General features: G+C 41.0%; 1 protein-coding gene across 1 annotated transcript in view; it reads left to right on the forward strand.

Annotated features, from left to right (window-relative positions):
• The window catches only part of PDXK (pyridoxal kinase), a 933,402-nt gene that overhangs the window by 383,352 nt on the left and 526,634 nt on the right, over positions 1–23,416 (forward strand). Inside the window, exon 3 of the mRNA XM_044072247.1 lies at positions 22,220–22,324. Within this exon, the coding sequence (XP_043928182.1) occupies positions 22,220–22,324 (105 nt within the window). The remainder of the gene's footprint in view (positions 1–22,219; positions 22,325–23,416) is intronic.

The raw sequence follows: 23,416 nt of genomic DNA on the forward strand, positions 1-23,416 counted from the left end.
TGGTGTAAGAACGAAAGGGATTTCATTTAATGAAATTTATTACCATAGAGTTTACCAGCACCACCGTCGCTGAGATGAATTCTTTCACTTTTATCAAAATAAGGTAGCAGAAACACTTTGTGAAATAACAGGATTATATTAAAACAGAAGGCAACATTCCATTTCTGTGGTGCACGGTTTTTATTTTGGATGTAAAACAAAATAACACAGTCTGTCATACCAGTTTAGGGTTACTCCCAAAATAAATTCAGGTAGCCTTCCACCTGCCTGGATTCCTCAGCAGAGTATTACTATAGTGACAGGCTGATTCATTTTGTCTCTTCTTTTATGTGCCATACCTCCCAGAACAACTGTTTCAGGCACAAAACTCCCCTGCAGTGAGAGGCTAGCTTCTCTGACCTCTAGAACCAGTCTTCCTTTTCATACATTAACCTAATTGCTTTTTATCAGCACAGTTTAAAGCAACCTCTGTTGCTGATACAAAGACTTTCTTAAAGAATGGCACAATTTTTATATAGCAGTATTTAAAAAATGTCATTTTCCACATATCATCATATAATATTATGTACAGAATTATTTATAAATCAACTGTGATACATCTCAGTGTGAGAGTTACCACACTGCTACTCACACTGTATGATTTGGCATTAAGAACTCATATAATGTAAGCAAGGTGCTCCTAGTAGGAGCTGTGGAAGACTAGGTTTTGCATTCCACTCTTTTTGGTCCATAGAATATCCAGGAGTATCGAAGAAGATCCAGGTGCCCTGTCATAGTGGAATTATTCTGGATGTTCAACATCAGCTCAGGTCTTCCTCCAGAGGGTGCATGATTTCAGGAAGATAGATCCTGACACTTTCTGTTTGATCTGATATATTATTGGACCCTGAACTGGGATGCTTCTGCTTTAATGACCTGCTGCCTGCATGAGCCTAAGTACTGCCTTTGTCTCTCTCTTTCTCTCTCTCTGTCACTGTCTCCTTGCCTTTTAGCATGCACCCAGAATATGACCAAATATAACATTAATTCCTGACACCCCCCCCCCACACACACCATTAACTGTTTTGCCCATTTAGCTATCCCTCAGTCCATGTAAATTGCTGGCAGTCATACTTTTGATCACTTTACTAGCGACATTAAGCCATCTCCTGATCTGGTTCAGTGCCCTATAAGTTGACCTCATCATCATATTTTCCTTCTAATATTTTTCTTTCTTACTTTTTTTTTTTTTTTTAACTACAGCCTGTATCGTGACATAGCTGTAGCAGAGAGAAATCTCACATATGTCTCCATTTCAGCTCTAGCTGTATTGCCCATCACCACAAACATTCGCAGGTTCATAGCTTGTAATATCAAGTTTATGTCCTGCTGCCTTCAGCGTTCACTCCTATACTCAATCCAGACTAAGTATCAAGTCTTCTGTTACCACCATTATACCTGGCTGTTTCATACAGTACCTTACCCTACCTATCTGGCTACCAACTATGGAGCCACAGACTGCTTGTCCTGTTTCCATGGCTCATGTTCACTGACAATCCACTATTATAACCTAAACACAAAATCCATCTGCAAGAGATGTATTTAATTAATACAGTTAAAACAATACTAAGTATTGTTAGGCACAGCCTAATACTTACATAAACTCATTACTCGCATAGGGATGTCAGTGTCCACGCCTGCTACCACCTCATTGGTTTTCACTAGTGCAAGGAGTCACTAAGCTAAAAGTCAGTGCCTTTAAAATGGAGAAAGCTTACAAGTAAAATAGATGACCATCATTATCATCATCAGCCCCCTTTCCCCCCACTTTCTACACTGGGTTAGCGTGTCATTTCAACTGTCATCGTCTATCTGTATTTATTGCCACTGGCCTGCCTTCTTCAACACCCATGCCTAACTGTTGCAGGTCTTCCCTCACACAATCCATCCACCTGTTTGCTGGATGCCTTCATTTCCTCTTGGCTTCTTCCTGTCTGTCCCAAATCATCTTCACTAGATTGTCTTCTGCTTTTCTGCAGATGTGTCCAAACCACCATAATCTGTTCCCTTTGACCTTTTCTGCAGTTGGAGCTACTTTGTCTTCTGCTCTTATGTCCTTATTTTTTCTTCTGCCCCACATTGTGCATCCTATCTCCTGTCTCAGGCACTTCATCTCCTTCACCTCTAGCTGCCTCTGCTGCTCTACCATTACTGCCCAGGTTTCTGTACCCTGCAGTAGTACTGGTGGCACCACTCTTTTGTACACCTTACATTTCAGCTTCTTTGGCATTTTTCCATCATATACCACACCTGACAGTCTGTGCCATTTGAATGAAGACCCTCTGATTCTTGCTTTGACCTCCTCATTTACACTTCCCTTCTCCTCAGCCAGCCCTCCCAGATATTTGAAGCTGTTAACCTGTTCCACTGTTTTCCCTTCTGTCTAGATTCTCAACTATTTCTGATTGTTCCCATTTTACAACTGTCTTATCTGTACTCAGTTTCATCCCATATGCCTTCCGTTTTGCATTCCATTCCTGTATTGTTTGCTCAAATTCTTTCTGAGTCTGTCTGTAATGCTACATCATCTGCATACAGCAACTTTTTTGCTCTGCCCCCTTTGACCTGTTAGTTAATGCAGTCCATTACCAGTACAAACAGCAGTGGGCTCAGACCTGATACCTTTTGTGCACCAACTCCCAATGGGAGCCCTTCCGTTAGACCAAACACTGTTCATACTTGAGTTGTTTGGTCCTTCTACATAGCTTGCACTAGTTCTACCAATGTTTCTGAGACTTAGAATGACCACAGGACTGCCCAAATCAGTTTTCTTGGGACCTTGTCATATGCTTTGTCTAGGAATGCCCAGTTGGACTTTTTCCTCGTGTCTAGCTTCTTCTCAACTATCTGTCCCACTGCAAACAATTGGGTCAGTTGTGCTGCATCCTGATCTAGATCTGAACTGGTACTTCCTTATTATAGTGGCCTTGGCGATATACTAACTTAAGCAAGAAACAGGGCAATTAATCCAGTTTCAGGTGAGTGTTTTACTGCGAAGTACAGTGATCCTGACTGCACCTGAGCTTCCCTGGCACTGGTCTTGCAGATTGTACCAGGCCACTTGCTCCGGCACGTATGGCCTCCTGTAGTTAAACAGTGTGGCTGTCATGTACAGATGGAGATGGATGGGAAACTGACTCACCTAGCATGTTTTGGCACTGCTGTCCTTCTACACAGTGTATTCACGCACAACCATGGCCTGTCAAGTTAGGCAAAGGAGGTGGCTGCATGCACACTCCAGGAGTGTGGTTTGACAAGAAAATGAAAGGCAAATTTTGCTGAGGTATACATGTAATATGTTTGTATAATTCTTCCTGATTTTGTCACACTTTGCCTTGTCCCTCCCAAGCTTTAAATTCCAGTTACTAAAGACAAAACTACAAATGCAGTCAATTGTTTATGTTACCAGGTAAGGAAATACACCCTAGCTGCAAAAGTTAATTTTAAGTTTGGGTACCAAAGCAGGTGGAGCACACCTTATTTGTTAGGCAGAATGTTTCCTCACCCTATTGATTTTGCCAAGGCCATTTTGAATTTCTTAAAGGCCTCTATAATAAGGAAGTACCTCTGAACTTCTCGTCTCACATCTTACTTTCTTTTTTTTTAAGAAAATCCATTCTTACTTTCTACTACTTAACGTATTTGGTTAGTCACCCTCTCCAGAACTTTCATGCAATGTGAGAGGAGTTTGATACTTCTGTACTGCTCACAGTTGTGAATGTCCCCTTTATTCTTGAACACTGCCACTAATATGCTTATTCTCTAGTCATCTGGGATACGTCTTCCTCTGCAGATTGCTATGAGTAGACTCAGGAGGCATTTTCCTCCCTTATCTCACCCAGCATCTTTATTGTATCTGTTGTGACCTCATCTGAGCCTGCTGCTTTCCCTGACTTCATTTTCCTTAGTGCTGTTCTAACTTCTTCTATGGTGGGCTCTCCTCTTCTCTCATCATAGGCTGTGTCTTGGGCAGTACAGCTTCTGTGGGGTTTTATTCATGCAGAAGCTGCTGGAAGTACTCCTTCCATCTGCTTTTGATGTCCTGCATACTAGTGAGCAGGTTGCTGCTGGCATCCCTTATGAAGAGTGCCTGACTATCTTTATCTTTCTGTCTTTGCCTTGCAACCTGCTATAGTTTATTTTTGTGCTATCTACTGACTCACTTTCCAAAAGCTGGTAGAGTGCCTGTGATGCCTTGTTCTTTGCTATTGCAACTCCTTTCTTTGTAAGCCAAGCAGTATTCCTTCCTAACCTGATCCATCTTTTCTATCTTCCTCTTTTTTCCTGTACTCATTTTTATCATTTTTATGACTTCCTGGACTTCTGCATTCCACCACCAGCTTTCCTTATACACCTTGTTTCCATACCTGGCTTGGCTGCAAGTCTGTTCTGTAGTCCTCAAACATGGTGTTCTGAGGTGCTGCCGTTCTTCTTCAGTTCCACCTATTTCCTCATCTTCTTATGGTGCTAGAGCCCTGAGTAGTTATTTGCACTGTTCTGCTTTCTTTCCAGTCAACTTTCAGTTTTTCAGCCTGGGTTCTATTGATCTTAAAGCCTTCTCAGACCACTGCCTACAGCTGATTCTGGCAACCAGTGGTTTATGCTGTGGGCAAATTATTTCACTGGGGATGATTTTGCAATTGTTGATTTTTACCTAAGTGCCTTTTCCTTACTTGGAGGAAGTCTACCTGAGCTGCATGTTTGCCACTCTTATATGGGATCTTGTGACTTTCCCTATTTCTGAACCAAAATAGATGAGAATTCCAGAAATGTTGTAGTTGTTGTCAGTTCCATTCTCAGGTATATAGACTGTACACTCACCAGACTGTCAAAGGTCTAGTTGACTGTTAAATATCTTTGAAGCACTAGAATCAGGCATGTTACCAAGGCCCTCAAGACAGCAGTGTGTCTAAAATATGAGTGATGCTTGACCTCCCCATTGCTGTTTTTGGGATGAACTATTTCTACCAAACTTTGGAGTAATGGAGGACATAGTGAAACAACCATTTTATTTTCTTAAGGACTGGAAATTTTTCATGACCTATAATATTCTATGTTCATGTAGGATTATACCTAAATAACAATCCAATATCATTGGCTTATGACTGGCTACGTACATGATGTCATTCTAATGGGATCCAGTTTATGTTAGCTTGGGAAACATGGTATTCAGACTTTCCTGCTTTGGCAAGACAAGTTGCAAATGTCATTCAAGGACTTTTGCATACTAGCAAAATCTTTTCTACCGCCATAGTGCAGTTTAGAGGCAAAGTTAAATTGCTAAACATTCCAGCCTGACCAGTTTCAATCTGCTAGGCTTCAGGGTGCCTCTGCTCAATTAGAAAGTCCCAGTGGAAGAATGTCTGACTTTAAAGCTTTCCTGTACCTGAAACACATACATAATCTGTATATTTAGTGAAACCTGTTTCCAGTCTTTTCTTCTATTCTAAGGTTCACAGCCTATCACACATATAAGACCATCAGCAGCGGTAGGGGCATATCCATATTTATTAGCAATTTTATACCTACCTACATGTCTCATCCCAAATAACTTCAGCCTTGATTAACTACAGGCCCAAATCACTCTCATCAGAACGGATTTAAACTTTATCAGTAAGCACTGCCGCCTCAGAGCAAAAGGTTCTCTGGTTCGATCCTCGGCTGAGGTGCCTTCTGTGCGGAGTCTGCATGTCCTCCCTGTGGTCGTACGGGTTTCCTCTGGGTGCTCCGGTTTCCTCCCACATCCCAAAGACATGCTGTAGGTGGATTGGACACTCTAAATTGACCCTAGGTGTGAGTGCATGCATGTGCGTGCCTTCTGTGGAAGGTTGAGCGCCGGGCTGGCAACTTGACACCGTAAAACTCCACTGACAATCATGATTGGACAGGTGATCTGCTGTGCCGACCCCTAACCGGGAAAAGCCAAAAGAAGAAGAAGAAGAAGTAAGCACTGATGATGTCCACAGATAAACATATTGAATACTTACGTTTGCGCCCCCTACAGGATGTTAAACTAAACACCTTTTTATTAAGAGATTTCAGTTACCCGAATAGTAACTAGTCTTCCTGCATGGCTCCCTATTAATGCTGATTCCCAAAATGCTGAAGCAAAAAAAAAATAAATAATACAGTAGAATAGCAAATATTGAACATCACTTTTCTGCTTTAAATTTCTTTTTTTTTTTTTGCATTACTAGTTTCTAACCTGCTACTTTAGCAAGGATTCTGAACTGATAATGTGAAGGTACTGAATACAGCTAGTTTAAACTGTACATTTAAATAACAGTAAAATAATGTATAATTATACAGAACCTGGATAGTTGGCTTGTTTGCATGTTGGATGACTTGTGTATACATACCTTTGAAAAAAGGGAATATTCCTATAAATGTCAGTCTCAGAATTAGTATATCTAAGTCTGGATTTTCGGTCATTTATTTTTTTCATTTGGCATTTCAAGATTACCCTCCTACAGAATCCAACAGCTGTTATGCATAGGCCTTTCTTGGTGTCATCAGTTTCATTATCTGTGGGCCAGATAAACATTCTTTCTTTTGGAAACATAAATCCCTACTAGAATTTTTTACCTAACTCCCAATGTTTTGCTCAGCCCCAAAAGTATTTCCTTATCAAGTTTCATGAGACTCTTTGGCTATCATCTTCTGCATCAACACAAGCTTCCTCATAATCCATCTGCATTCGGGGACTTCAGTAAAACCAACCTGTTAAATTTTACTGATCTTTTAGAAAAGTATAAATGGTTCAATCACCCTGAATTCCTGAAAATCGACACTCAACTTGGTCCTAACCGAGGAATTTTATGACTTATTAAATTACTGCATAGATAAAACTGTCTCACTTCTCATAAGAAAAACGATAAATACATCAAATGTCCAGTCTGAAGGGATAATAGAAATTACAGATTATATGACATGAATATTAAGCTTCTAGGCTTGTACAAATCTTTCCCCCTTTCTGCTCAAGATAGGTACCGGTTAAATTTTATGAAATGATAGCAAGTGACCAGACCGACAACATACTGCTGTATCCGTTATTATTTATTGTATTCAAACAAAAGTCTTGACAAGCAGTTAACACTGTCAGTTATTTCAATTCTATTATAACATGGCTAGAATAAAGTTTCTCACGAACCAAGTCTCTCAGAATGAATGCACCCTTGATTAAGACGTCTCTGAAGAAGAGAAAACAATGTCCAGTTTATTTATCTTTTCAAAGCAACAGATGTTGTTTTCCAATGTCCTTGCGGTTTGCATGATTGATTTCTGTTCCATGTCCTCCTTTGGTTATTTTCTTCCTTGCTGTATCTGAAGACTTTGCAAAAAGTCCCTGTTGATCAACTTCCTTCTTTGTATGTTCCAAATATTATTATTATTATTATTATTATTATTATTATTATAACAGGATGCCATTTACAGTTATGTCTAGCCCACAGAAACAAGCTAACTAGACAAACATATTTACAGTAAAGCTAAGAATGTTTTAGAAATTATTTTCGCAGGTGTCAGACACATAGCCGTTATTACTTGTCAGTTCTTAACTGCTTTCATGCTTGCTTAAGCAAGTTGTCTTTTGTGGTTCAGCCTTGCAGTTTCTGCTATTACAGAGAAGCATTTATTTCAAAATCTTGTATCAAATTAACCTTTGCTTTACCAGTCAAAACCCTGTATTAATAAGAAGCATACATCTTTTGCATTGAAGCATACATTTAATTGCTTTGGGGAAAGTATATTTAACTTTATATAATCTCCATCAATTCCCCCTTTATATTTTAATTAAGCCAAAAAGAAAAATGCACTTTACAGAAGAATACGATCCTCTGTACCTTGAGCCCTTTCATTTTACTGTACTTAATACAATTTCTTCATTGCTGATGACAGTCACTTGATTAATGGTTCTATTAAGACAAATTTTAACACACATACAAACTGTCGTAGATAAAAAAATAATGACAATTAAGGCAATCAATGCTATGATTATAGTACCCCACCAGCCTGAAAACAGTCTGCTTAACCAATCAGACCACTCTAGATTTTAAGGAAACCTCAGCAATTCCCTCTAAATGTTGATGTATGGATTCCGATGTATCAGAAATATACGTACAGCATTTTGTTTTGATTAAAGCACATTACCCCCGCCCCCTCGGCTGGCAATCAGGTTATTCAAAGCCATTCTGTTTTGGAGGACCATTGTCCTCATTGCTACCATATCTTCTGTTGTATCTGAGATAGCCCCATAAGTTGCATTTGCATAAGTTGCATTTACCCAAACTTCCATCAGGTTTGCAACTTTCTGTAATTCCCATATTGCCTTAGTGGCACCATACCAGGGAAAGATTCCAGATGTTCTTCGTGTTTCACTGTTGCAGTCATCACATTTGGGTTATCCCTGCCAGGTTAGCCTTCAGTCTGCCCGAATACCAGAGGCATAGTATTTCTGCATCGGTTGCTGTCGCTCCAGGACTGACATCAGGTTGTCAATGGTATAAAAACAGGCATCCGACGCCATTACATCAGTCTTTCTTGCTGAGGAGCCCGAAGCAGAAGCAGTTTGCACAAGTGCTGGTTGGCCGCTACCTGCGTTTTTCATTTCCGAATTGAAGCTGAAGTCTTCTAAAGCTAAGTACCCATGTTGGGGATCCTTTTTTCTTGCTCTAACCGATGTCATAAAAAGTTAACAATTGTCTTGCCTGTGGAAAGCAAATACCAGACCAAGACTTTCATTCCTACTGCGTCACTTGTTTAGGCCCAGACCACGATGTCCCCCGCTGTCGCTTTTGTGCTTTGTTCAATGCCAGAACTATACGTCATCGAGCCCTTATTGTAGCTAGATATTTTTGCTCTCAGTCCTCGCCTTCCGATCTTCCGAAAAAATGTAAGGATTAAGACATAGACAGACCACACAGGTCCAAAATTGCCGATGATGCTTTCGTTAAGCTAGTCGTCAGTTCTCCAGTTCTCAGTGAGGCACTTTCGCAGCCCATGATGCCCACTTCTGTGGATTTGCAGGCTTCCTCCTGTACTGGATGTTGTGGATGATGTTTTATGGAATCCAGTCTGACCCCTGACACCCTCACTCCTGCTCCAAGGAAACCTGACAGGTAATATAGAGTCCCTGACCCTCACAAATTTATTTTCAAAAATCCTACTGCTGACCCTGAGATCATCTCTTAAGGACCTAAAGGAATCAAAGCAACTTCAGCTAAGAATACCACCCCCTCAGATAGGGATTCCCAAACATTAGACAGATGGGGTAAAAAAGTATACACCTCTGCTACTTTTGTTATTAGAGCATTAAATTGTCAGTTCCATATGCTGAAATATCAGCAACATACCATGGAACTCCTCAAACAAAAAATATCTTCTTTCACTGCTTGTGCAGAAAATAAAGAGTTACAAGAGTTAATGCATTCTGCAAGTCAAGTAACTAAGCACACCTTACAATGTGGTTTTGACATCCTAGAAGCATCTTGCAGGGCAGCAGTTACTGGTTCTGTACTTAGAAGACATGCTTGGCTTAAGGAACAGACCTTGCCAGACCATGTCCAATCCAAATTATTGGACACATCCTTGCACAAAGAGACAGTTAAAGACTTCTTACAGGTCCAGCCACGGAGGTTCAGTAGGCATTGCCCCTCCAAGCACTGGTCCTTTCCTGCCCCCCCAGGTCAGCTCAGCCCAGACCCAGCGGAAGCAGGCTCCCCAGACAACAGCCCCAGGGAATGCAGAGATCTACACAATGGAGTTCCTCCTCTTCAAAACCAGGGAGTGCAAAGCCACCCCCTTATGGTAAGAGCTCACAATGACTTTACACTTCCACCCCCTTCCATTGCCCACCTGCACTTGCTCCTAGGCGGAAAACTCTCCTTCCACACTAGCAACCTGGCCACCTTTACCAACGACTGCTGGGTCCTCAGCATACTGTCCCAGGGATGCAAATTTTATTTTCACACTCTGCCAACCCCAAAAGAGTTCCCAGATCTTCCCCCAAACCAGTGGGCAGAGGCCAAAAAGCAAGTTGTTTCCCTCCCCTCTATGAGGGCAGTAGAGCATGTTCCTGCAGAACAGATAGGCCAATGTTTCTATCCAGACTCTTCCTTGTACCCAGAAAAGTGGGCACATAGTGCCCCATCCTGGACTTATCTATTCTAAGCACCTTTATGGTGATACCAAAATTCAGAAATGCTGACCCTCCAGCAGCTTCTTCCTATGCTTTCCAAGGATGCTTAGTTAGCCACCCTAGACCTAAAAGAGGCCTACCTACACATCCCAATCAGGGAATCATGCAGGAAATACCTACATTTCAGAGCAGGATCACTGCACTTTCAGTTCTCTGTGCTTCCCTTTCACTTATCCACTGCTCCCAGAGTTTTCACAAAATGTCTGGCTCCCGCCATTGCTTTTTGCAGGCAAAGAAATATTCACATGTACCCATACTTAGATGACTGCCTGATTCAGGCAGACAGTCAGGAAAAGCTGCTAAAGCACCTGACCTTTGTAAAGGACCTACTGACCTCCCTGGGGTATACTATCAACGAAAATAAATCAAAACTAGTACCCACACAAAATATTGTATTCCTGGGAGCAAGCCTGGACACAGCATCCCAGATGGCATTCCTTACACCATGAAAACAAACCTACCTGACAACCTACTTCTTTCAACTAGCCACCAGGACCCAGTTATCCGCAAGGAAAATCCTGCAAGCTCTATGGTTCATGGCTTCTTGCATTCTACTCATTCCATATGCCAAACTGCATATGAGGAAACTACAGTGGTACCTAAAAAGCCTTTGGTGTCAGCACTCTCAAGACCTGGAAACTCTTATACCAATGATACCTTGCCTAAGAAAAGATTTTATTTGGTGGGCAGCAGCATGCTACCACAACAAGGGACTTCCCTTCTCACAACCCCACACCGCCTAGACCCTCACCACAGATGCATCAGACTATGCCGGGGTGCACACCTGGACGGCAGGTGCACACAGGTCCAATGGAGCCTGAATCAAATACATCTGCACATCAACCAAAAAGAGATGTTAGCTGTTCAGCATGCCCTGACAGCTTTCAGACCCCTACTCTCCCCGGGGCCTCTGCTGATCAAAACAGACAACACCACGGTGATGTGGTACATCAACAAGCAGGAAGAGACTCACTCTTATCCTCTGTGCAGGCTTGCCATGACCCTTTGGCACACGGCCGCAGCCATGCAACTACACCTGTTAGCACAATTCCTGCCAAGCTCTCTAAACTCTCTGGCAGACAACCTAAGCAGAAACCTGCTAGACCCGCATGAGTGACCACTAGACCAAAGAGCCTTCACCCTTTTAACCCAGAAATGGGGCACCCCAAAGGTAGATCTCTTTGCCTCCCACTCCAATCGTCAACTCAGCAAATTATGCACCAGGGAACCTCACAGCAAGGCCTGGAAAGTGGATGCTCTATCCTTCCAGTGGGTAAACCTCTCAGTCTATGCATTTCCCCCTCTACCACTCATTTCAAGGGTACTGCTCAAAATAAGGGAGGAAAAACCAAGGACAATCCTGATTGCCCCAGACTGGCCACACCAGCACTGGTACACACTGCTGCGCAGCCTGTCACCCCTGCCACCATGACACCTACCTTAGATCCCAACACTCCTGACCCAGAGGAATGGAGAATTCATGCATCCCCAATTGCAGACACTCAGTCTGGCAGCCTGGCTTATTCCCTGACTTGTCCTCAAGCTGCCAGTCTAAGCAAACAAGTTCTCAATGTTATATGTGAGGCCAGACTCCCCAGCACTAAAAAGTCTTAGCTGACAAGTGGAAAAGGTTTTGTACCTGGATCCAGGCTAAGGGAGCCAGAACGGCACAGCCCACCCTACTTCTCATCCTGGATTATCTGGCAGACCTACTAGACAAGGGTCTATCCTTCTGTTCTATTAAAACTCATGCCTCTGCCATCTTTGCTCATTTCAGCACCGAGCCACCTCTTTTCTCACACCCTCTCATCAAACAGTTCCTAAGAGGGGCTAACAACTTGAAGACACCCAGAAGTGCTCCTACCCCAGCTTGGGACCTAAACTTTGTGTTGGAAAAGCTCACCCTGTCCCCCTTTGAACTTGCAGCTTCTCTCTTGAAGACAGCCTTGCTTCTGGCCATCACTTCAGCTAGAAGCGTATCAGAGCTACAAGCACTAATGGCTGTAAAGCCATTCCTCATTTTCCATGTTGACAGGGTCTCCCTCAGGACTAACCCATCCTTCATGCCAAAAGTGGTGTCCAGTGTGGCTCTCAACCAATCCATTCATTTGCCCACCTTTTTCCCTAACCCACAAAACAAGGGGGAAAGGATTCTGCACTCTCTAGATGTGCACAGACAGCTCAGATTCTACCTAGACAGGACTAAATCTTTTAGAAAAACTGATCAATTGTTAGTCAGCTTCACTGTAGGAGCAGAGGGCAAGGCCATATCCAAACAAACAATTTCCAAATGGATAGCACATTGCATCCATTTCTGCTACAAACAGCACAGAAAACCTCCCCCCAAGGAGGTCAGGACACATTTCACCACAGTAACCTCCACCTCTGCAGCTTTCCTCAGAGGGATCTCCACCAGGGACATCCTGGAGGCTGCAACATGGACTTCTGTTCATACCTTCACCAAGCATTACCACCTACCTGTCTTCTCCAAATGCAGGGCAGGCTTTGCCACTACAGTCTTGCAGGACATCTTAGCCAGCCCTCAGTCTTCTTGACTGCCTCCACCCTTTTCTTCAGCTTTGGGAATCAACCCAAATGTGATGACTGCAACAGTGAAACACAAAAAACATAGTACAGTTGCGTACACTTACCATAAATGTAGATGTTTGAGTGTATTCACTGTTGCAGTCCTAGTTTCCCTCCCTCCATCCCCCTTGTCTCTTTCTCTCTCTCTCTCTCTCTCTCCCCTTGCAAGGGATTTTTGGTATTTACTTTCTACTGGTGGTGGTCTTCCACCATAATCTAGATTCTTATCGGGGGCTCCTGACTTTTAGGGCAAGAAAAACTGATGTAATGGCGTCGGCTGCCTGTTTTTATACCACTGACGACCTGACGTCAGTCCTGGAGAGACAGCAACCGACACAGAAATACTACGCCTCTGATATTCAGGCCAACTGAGGGCTACCCTGGCAGGGATACAGGAATAACCCAAATGTGATGACTGCAACAGTGAATACACTCGAACATCTACATTTATGGTAAGTGTACACAACTGTACTCTTCTGAAATAACATCATTTCCTATGTCCAACTGTTTTAGATCTTCCAATAATTTAGAAAAACTATTAGGATCCTCTCTCTTTCTCCAGTGATTTTTTACTATGTCCTCTGGTAATGTGTGAGTAATTCTTATCAACAGAACTGCATACCCTATATAACAGGATCCTTGCCATCCTATCAGTAGCCATTTGTAAGCGTTCGTCCCACATATGAAAAAGAACCCTTCTGCCAGAATTGTAACATTCTCCTGGTCCATTAAATTAGTTGTGGCCTCACTCTTTCACCCCTCCTTAAAATAAATGTTATGTGTTAACTCACATACTGTTTTTATTTTATCAACTCATCCATGATACTCAAGCTTGTCACTTGACCAGAGTTGGTGTATAGTAATGGAATACCTACAATTACTGTGGTGGTGGTGCTGCGGTAGCGTTGTCGCCTCACAGTAAGATGTTGTCCTGTTCGATTCTCAGCTAAAGCGTCTTCTGTGTGGAGACATGCGTGAATGGGCATACCTTCGTTGAAGGTTGTGCATCAGAGCTGGCAACTCGGTACGTAAAAATCTACTGCCAATCATTAGCAGACCAGAGTTCTGTGGCGACCCCTAACCGGGAAAAGCCGAAAAGACACAATAACCCTGACTCTCCCTTTGTTTTGAAAACAGAGTATCCCTTTTTCTATTTCCATCAACTGTAAATGTTCTTTTATGGCTGATTGTTTTACGTTTCTATTTTTATAAGATCCTTTAAACATAAAACCTGTATCTGTAACATTTACGGGGACTGCATGCAATGACATTTTCCCTCTTTAAGGAATGTGGCCACAAACCCAACAATTTGATTTATTGTGTACCTTTGCAAACAATTTTTGCATGGCCAAAAATGTATTGAAATCAGGTACCCAGTCATGATGTCCCTGTTCTTGTGATCTGTTATATTGGAGTATCTCTCCTCATTTTTTCTTTATAACTTTTTTATCTACATTTTGTGTTATATGTACATTCCTTTTTTGAATTACCTTTACCTGATCATTTTCTTTATTTACATTGCACACTTCAAGTGCCTTAATCTCTTCAAAAATATGTATAACATACAAAATATAGAGTATTAATGTCGCAGTCCATAAGAGTGGTACTATAATGTACGCCCAAAGCTTGCATTTCTGTATGCAAGGTCTAGTTTCCTCCATTTCCTGTGGCCGCCGTTCAACTGGATTTGTCGGCATCTAGAAACAAATTTAAATAGACTGTTACTTTCCTAGCACTATTAACAGACTATAATAGACTGTTACTTTGCTAACTATGTTTTGGCTTTCATTAGCTTACACTGATCTCTATGAACCAACATGGTATGTTGCTTTTGTTTGCTTTCGAGGGTTAACCTTTTCCTTATTTTTCATTTGTACCCTGTATACCAATGGTCCTATTTGTTCTGTCACTTCATATGGACCCTGCCAGTTACTGTCCCATGGTCCCCCTTTCTGGAAGTTTTTGATAAACACTTTATCTCTGCACTGTAGTTGCATCTCTGTAGGAAGCACTGGCATGCTCTTCCACAGACAGTAAGCCTGTTCTCTGGCTATAGTGTCACATACCCCCTGTATGTCTTTCAACCATTTTTTGGTGTTCTACTGCTGTCAGTAATGGTTGATTATCCACCATTTCTAGGTCACAAGGAAGTGTGAGGGGCATTTTTCTCCCGGTCATCACCTCCAACCGTGAAATTCCTGTTTTACTGTTAGGTGTAGCCTTAATGCCTAAAAGAATACCTGGCAAATATCTCACCCAGTCCTTGCCTTTTTCCAAATATGCCTTTTTTAACCTCACCTTGATTGTCTGGTTTATCCTTTCAGCAATTCTGTTGGATTGTTGATGATCTGGAACATGAAACCTGTGTTGGATCGCCAGCAATTTGTACAAATGCCACATTATTTGACTTGTAAACTGGGGTCCATTATCTGATTCTATGACTCGAGACCATCCCCAGTGGACAAAAATGTTTTTCAATAATACCTCTGCTGTGGTCTTAGCTGTCATGCTTATGGTGGGAATTACCTCTACCCACTTTGAAAACACGTCAACCACTGCTAACAAATATCCGTATCCCCCTTTTGCAGCTGGGAGGGGTCCTGCATAATCTAGCTGTGTAGCATACCATGGTCCAGCTGTCAGTGGCACTCTATGCAATTGAGGTTTCTTTACAGATGCATTAGTTTGCAGACAAAACAAGCATTCCTCTAAAACTGTTTTACACAGCTTTTTTAGACATGGATTCCACAGCTTCTGTTTTACTATGGTCCGTAATTTTTCTGTACCATTTGTGGCCCAAAATCTTGTGATTATATTCGACCAATTGTCTGGCTAGATCTCCTGGGAAATTTGGATAGACAAAAATTTCCTGACTGACCTCCCCTTCCTGTATATACCTGTCTAGTTCTTCTGGAATGCCTTTCTCTGATTGAAGGTTTGTCAAATCCTGTATTTCTACAGGTGTAGCTGTCTCAACTAACATTACCTTGTCTGTGTGTTTAAAACACTCACATAGATCTAACCACTCACCCGCTTCAGCTGCTTGCTTAACTTTGGCATTTGGCAAAGCATTTCCTCTAGCCTCGTTACATTTTTGATGTGCTTTGATTTTGACAATACTAAACTTCCCCCTGTAAATCATTCTGGGTAATCAATGCCCATAATACTGGAGTATGTTTGAGGAGCTTGCCAACATTGTCAACGAATCCCCTTCTGGTCCAAACTGCCATGTGTAAACATAAGGAATTTACCACATAGACACTGTCACTGTAAATATTGACAGGTTCAAAATGTTGTAAGACATATTTTACTGCTTCTAGTTCTGCCCTTTGGGCTGACATGTAACCTTGCAGTGTCTTCAGAATAGGCCGTCTCCTGGGATTACCGCAAATCCTGTGAAATATTTCCCATCTTTCCAGAATCTCGCCCCTTCTACATAAACTGTGGGTATACTACTTTGGAAGTGTGTGTTCAATGGCGAAACTTCTGGGTGTTCTAAACTCTGAACACAATTTTGGGATTTTCCATCATAATTGACAAGATCTGAAAGGTAATACTTGTCTTCTGTCTGTATTTGTACATTCTTGGTACTGAACGGAGTTATCCATTTTTACAAAAATGGTCTGACTCACGCCTTCTGTGATTTTATTCATTTCTGTAGAATTTAGAACAATCTTAATAGACTGTAGTGTCTGTACAATAATTTTTGAAAAAGCTGTCAAGTACTCAGTTTGTTTGATTCCCCACTAAATGGCCAACAATTGTTGGATACATGGGTGATACCCTTTCTCAATTGGAGTCAACTTTCGGCCGCAGAAAGTCACTGGTCGGAGTATCCGTTCTTCCTTTCCCGGAGGCCAATATTGCAGGAGAACTACCGAAATAGTTTTATTCCCTGCCACTGCCTGTAAGATAAAACTTTGCCTATCATCAGGTGCTACTAAATCAGTGGCCTGCATCAATTTCTGCTTTAGGAGTTCAAAAGCCTCTTCTTCCCTCTGCCCCCATTTCAAATGGGGTTCCTCCTTCGGATCAACTAACATTTTATATAGGGGTGCAGCAGCCGTTATGTAATATTTTATGAACTCTCTGTTATAGTTCATAATCCCTAGAAATTTATGCAATTCTAAAATGGTCAATGGCTGAGGCAATTTCAGAATTCCTTTTACTCTCTCCTCACAAGGGGATCTGGCAGTGGGATGAACTATTGTTCCCAAAAACTTCACCTCTTGTGAGAAGACCTGAAACTTTTCACTGTTAACTTTGAATCCTGCATCCTGTAGAGTATATAGAACTCATCCTGTAGAGTATATAAAACTTTTTAAAGAAGTTTTTCATGCTGTTCTACTATTTTTGATTGAATAAGGATTTCATCTATGTAATGAATGACAATGTCATGTGTCTCTAAGGGTTTTAAAATTTCCCCTACAACCTGGTGAAAGATCACAGGGCTATTTTGAAATCCCTGTGGCAAGCGCGTCATGACATACTGTTGATTGTCAAAGGTAAAAGCAAACATTGCCAATCTTCCTTTTTTAAAGGGACTGCAAAAAATCCATTAGCTAAATCAATGACTGGAACCACTTACTTTGAGGTTTTATTCTTGCTGCCAATTCTGACACCTCTGGAACCAAATGTGCATGAGGGGTGGTGAATTGATTGACTTTACATAAATCTAGTCTGTAACTGCCATCCTACTATTTCACTGGCTAAACTGGTGAATTTCTACGGTTATGACCAGTTTTTGTATGATGCCTGCTTGTTTCCATTCTTCTATACACCCTTCATATCCTGTCCCGCCTCTTTGGGGATGGCATATTGCTTCTGAAATGGGGGAATGTAGTCACCAGGATTGCCTACACTAACTGGTGCTTCCAACTTGCTACAATCTGTCTTAGACGTAGCCCACAGGGCTGAAATTGCTGTTTAATTTGTTCCCATTTGTCCTGCATCTCTGTGTGTCATTTGTCAATGTCTTTTTTATACTTGTCTACATCTATTACAAAACAAGAAAACTGTTCACCATTATTAAATTTGTCATCTGCACTGGTGGACCATAGAACCCTGTTAGTAAAATCAGTTACTATTCCCAGTTTACATAAGATGTCAACTCCAAGAACTGTTGTCTCACAACTGGAATTTATAAGAAATGTGCCCTCTACTGGAGGTCCATCTTCTGTGAAACATATTCTAACTGGCTTGCCACCTATAGCCATGCAGGAAATGCCATCAAAACCTTGAATATAGGATTTCTTCAATGGATTAACAGGTAACTGTTAGTGACGGCGACAGCTGCCCCGATATCAATTAAGGCATTTTTCCATAATGTCCCCTTCACCCATATGTCCGCTAATGGACGTCCATCTTTTCCACGTTTGAAAGTAGTCAGAAGATTTACTTGGATGGGGTGGGACACACCCCTAATCGGAATCAAATTCACTTTGATCTGTTTTCTTAGCTACATCTCTAATGACACAGACTACATGTTCTGTTTCTCGCTGACTATTGGTGTCATCACTGTCTAAAGTGTGCTTTGTACTTTCTAGTTCTCCTTTCATTTCCTGACCCGTACCATATGAGGGATTATATGGCGGATTTTCTGTGTATTCTACAGAACATACCTTATTTTCCCCTGAACCCATTTGACTTTGGTCATGTGATTGTTTGTCATCATGTGTGCCCCTCTTTTCATGACTTTGTTCCCTAGATTTAGGTTTAGAAGAATTAGCATTGCCTGCATACATGCCCTTTTGTATTTGGCTTTCTTTCCATCATTTATAATATGGACAGTCTTGTTTAATATGACCTATTTTCTTGCAAGTAAAACATACTACTTGTTTTCCTGAATTACGCTGTGTATCTGCTCTTGGCATTTCTGGAGCAGAAGCTGCTCGAGGCTCCTCTGTCCTTTCATCAGACCATCTAGTGCATCCCCTTCCTTTTCCATTGGAATCAACACATTGTTCCCCTCTATAGAAAAGATATTGTGCGTAAATAACTTTCCATCATCCCCCCATTGTCTTACCTCCGATGAGTTTTTGAACCACTTCTTCTAAGGTCTTAGACCCTAATTCATGAATGTATTTAATGTCACCTGGGACTCCCTTTTTTAGAAAGGTATGTGTAAGCATTTGTTGTGCATCTTGCCTGTTCCATCAGCTTGTCTGAAATGGTACTTTTAAAATAATCAAGTAATTCAGGAGTCAAAGTTTGACCCTGAGTATTTGCCTTAAGAAAAGCTGTCATACGAACTGCCCTACTGTCCAGAGAATATTTCTGTGCTCCTATGTATGACTTTAAACATTTGGGAGTAAATGCAAAAAAAAAAATCTACACAAAGCATCACTCCAGGTAGACCTCACAGTGTGTGTCAACCATTATTCAAATGCCAACATGTTGAAAAAAAATTCCTTTTTTGTCTTGCCACTGAGACAGAGTCTGCAATAAACGAGACTGTTGGTAAATATCAGCAGGAGAAATAACTGCCGTTCCTGCTCTACCCTGTCCAATGTCAATTAATCTTTTTTTTCTTTTTCTGTTTGGTCAGATTACCCTCAGTATTCTTTGCCCTTAATAATTCGTGTTGGGCTTTGTCCAATTCCTGTTTTAAACGATTATTTTCATACTATAAAGCTTGAATGTCAGTACGAGTCTCTGACTCTAGAGGGTGTGTCTGCCCTTCTTTACTGTCCTTTGACAGCTCATGAAAAGCTTGCAGAACTCTTTTTAAAAGATTAATAGCATACTGTACTATGTCAAGATGTTCTTCCTGTGCCTCTGTAAGACCAGTTCTATAAATCTGTTGAATTTGCTTTAAATCTGCATCTAGCTGTTTGGTATCAGTAACAGTTTCATGTAGTACACTAAAGGAAACAACAAGGCCTTGTGTGTGTGTGTGTGTGTGTGTGTGTGTGTGTGTGTGTGTGTGTGTGTGTGTGTGTATATGTGTATATGAGTATGTGCATGTGTATGTATATGTATATATATATATATATATATATATATATATATATATCATATCCACCCTAATATTCTGCTAAATTCTGAAATCATTATGGTACTACCCACATCACCTCAGTTAGAATTGCATACCGTCATCCCTGAGTATTTAGCCTATTTTTCTTGCCATGAAAATTGCTATCTTTCTTCTTTTAGTCTGTAAGATATGTCATTCAAGAACCTAATTTTTTCTTCTGCCTATTTGCAGCTTGCATCTCTTCACCTAATAAGCCTGGTGTCTTGTATTAATTATATCTGTATGTAGAAGATGCCACTTGTTATATTACAAGAAACATAGTGATGACAGTAGTAATATTTGACAAAAGAGATTTGAATATACACTTACCAACCATCACTGATGCTCTTTGATTATAGGGGAAACATACTGACTGTCTTGGTTGGGAATAAAATCACTGATGCCACTGTGCCAGTGTACCTGTTGATAAACTGTTGTCCCTGTGGATCATACACACTTCATTCAGCATTTGCAATGTCAAAAGTAGATTTACCATGGTATCACGCCTCTCTTAGAACCAGGCACACAGCTCTAACCCCCCTCAGTGTTCTGGCTGGCCTTACTGAAAATGTTTTATCCTTTGTTGCTACCTGTTTAGTTTGTAGTAGTAGTAGCACTAGCTTGACCGCTTGCCACCTCTTTGTGAGCTCTAGAAATATCTCTTTTTTTTTTTTTTTTTTTTTGATGCATGTTCCCATGCCTCAAGGGGTGTCCTACAAGCACGGGAGCCCCTTCAACATTTCAACAGGAAGTTCCATATTGTCTACGTGCAAATGGATTGGCAGGATGATACAGTGAGTAGAATTGTCACCTCACACCAAGAGGTTCTCTGGTTTGGTTCTCAGCTGGGGTGCCTTCTTTGCAGAGTGTGCATGTCTTCTCTGTGTTTTTGTGAGTTTTCTCCAGGTGCTCTGGTTTCCTCACACAGTGTTAGGTGGATTGACAAATTCTAGCTGTCCGTAATTTTGTGTGTGTGCATGTGCGCTTACACACGCATGTGCATGCTTGCATACATGTGTGATATGGAATATGGAAGAAAGGCCTGTCAGTCTATTTCCACATCCCCCTTGCTTGATAAACTCCATGAGTGATGGCAACTGTTTATTGGGTTACTGGTGGAGTCCTCCTTGGACTAGTAAAAGTGAATGAACAGATGCATATTATGCCCCTGTCTTAAAGGTTACTGTAAGATTGCTGTACTTGTATAGACTAGACCCACGTGGAAGATTTATTTCACCTTTTAAATCACCCAACACAGTTTATTCACCTACTGAACATACAGTTAAGTAGAATTATTTCTACAATTCCTGTCTGTTTCCTGTTACTCTAAAGCACTGTATATATACATATATTGCAGACATGTTAGTTACAAAGTAAATTTATACTGCAGCAGAGCAAAAGAATCAAGTTTTCACCATAAGGTGCCACCAGCTACCACCCAACTGAAATCATAACATTAAAAATGGGGTCCACTACAAGTGCCCAAGTCCCAGGCATCCAAAGATCACTGTCTCTCGGTGAAGGACTCTGGCATTTTATAGCACATATGACCAGCCTCTACTGCTTGAACTTAATTTCATGTTTCAGTGACGTGCAACACCTGTGCAGAGAGAGTAGAGCTACCACACCTCACTTGAACACAATAGCTATGTCTGAGCAAGATAAAAGAGGCAACCACAGGGTGGGAATGGGAATATTGGTTGGGTAGATGAAGGTTTAAGGCAGCGATCTGGAGTGAGATTTAGATTTGGGGAGCTGGAGCTTTAAGTGTAGGGAGCACTTGGGGAGTTTGGATTTAGGGAACAATTTAGGGACTATAGGTTCATAGAGCTGGAAGTGAGTTTTCAGTTTAGGGAGCAGGAGTAGAGTTTTATCATTAGTGTGCAACTGAGGATTTTAGGTTTAAGGATCAATTTGAGACTTTAGAGTTTGGGTGGGCAGTACTATGGTTATGGTTAAGGGAACTGGGTGGGAGTTTTAGGCTCAGAGTTAAAATTCTGGCAGGGCTGTTTCGTCCATTAGGGTTGGGTGGTGGGACGGGTGGGTAATTAATGAAAAGATTGTGCTAATGGGATTAAGGGTATTTGCAAGCATGTTGCAAGCTAATATCATGTTGGCAATTTTTGTAGGTCCTTTAAAATGTGCATTATAAATACTGAGTCACCAATCTGCATCTAACTAATAAATATAATCTTTATTTTCACGTAAAAACACCTTTCAGGTATGACTGTGCAACTGTTTTGTTCACCATGTATTTTTCCATGTGCATTACATATTGCTATGATTGATCTCAGAAAAGTGACATATCTGGTTTTCCAGAACTGTCTTTGCTTGTGTGTATACTTTACAACTTTTGTTAATATTTTTAAATTTTCTTTCTCTAGGTTATGCACACTGGAAAGGTCAAGTTTTGAATGCTGAAGAGCTCCATGTTTTGTATGAAGGCCTAAAGCTCAATAATGTTAATCACTATGACTACGTCTTAACTGGTAAGTTACTGAGGTTATGGTTAAGGTTTCAGCACAATCACTATGACTATGTCTTAACTGGTAAGTTACTGAGGTTATGGTTAAGGTTTCAGCACAACCACTATGACTATGTGTTAACTAGTAAGTTACTGAGGTTATGGTTAAAGTTTCAGCACAATTGCTATGGATACGTGTTAACTGGTAAATTACTGAGATTATGGTTAAGGATTCAGCACAACCACTATGACTACGTGTTAACTGGTAAGTTACTGAGGTTATGGTTAAGATTTCAGCACAACCACTATGACTACATGTTAACTGGTAACTTACTGAGGTTATGGGTAAGGTTTCAGGACAACCACAATGACTACGTGTTAACTGGTAAGTTACTGAGATTATTGTTAAGGTTTCAGCACATGAACTAATGCTTGGCATGAGCTCCTTTTCTGTTGAAGAGAATAACATAAGAATGACTGTTACAAGTCTGCTTAAGAAGGTGATGAAGTATACAATCACAAACTCATAAACTAGCAAGAGGCGTACACCTCAGCGGTTTGCCTGATTCCCGATTCTCTGCCTATTGAATAACTGCAGATTTTGTATAACTTTTAACTTAGGGCTGTCCAGTCCTGGCAGGAATGATGCTTGCCTCATTTATTTCATCAATTCTATGTCAAAAAAGTTGTCCCTGACATTATCAATAAGCCATTCATCTTATCTTTCTTTCTTTCTTTGTTTATTATGAAAGGTGCTACAGATTGGGGCTTTGTTGAGTGCATAAATACTTACATTTATATTCTGCCTGACAGTAATATGGTTATAATGTGACCCATGTGTAATTGTATATTTTGATATCATTTTGTATTATTCCTTTTCTGTTTGGTAATTTCTTGTATCCCCAGACTACGCCTCAAGATAGTCTACTAGTTCAGTACTCTACTCTGGTGAACAAATACAAATAAATGAAATGAAATAACCTTTCTGTCACACCTCCACTGTCACTGTTCTTCCTTCACTCTGAAATAAATGTTACTTTTATCAGCTTCTTGCATGTTATACTTTTTATGGATTCTGGTGCAGAGCCTGTAATATTTTAATTTCCCTCTTCTGACA

The sequence above is a fragment of the Protopterus annectens genome, chromosome 5.part0 (genome assembly GCF_019279795.1).
Source record: "Protopterus annectens isolate FY-2018-M chromosome 5.part0, PAN1.0, whole genome shotgun sequence".
Lineage (NCBI taxonomy): Eukaryota > Metazoa > Chordata > Ceratodontiformes > Protopteridae > Protopterus > Protopterus annectens.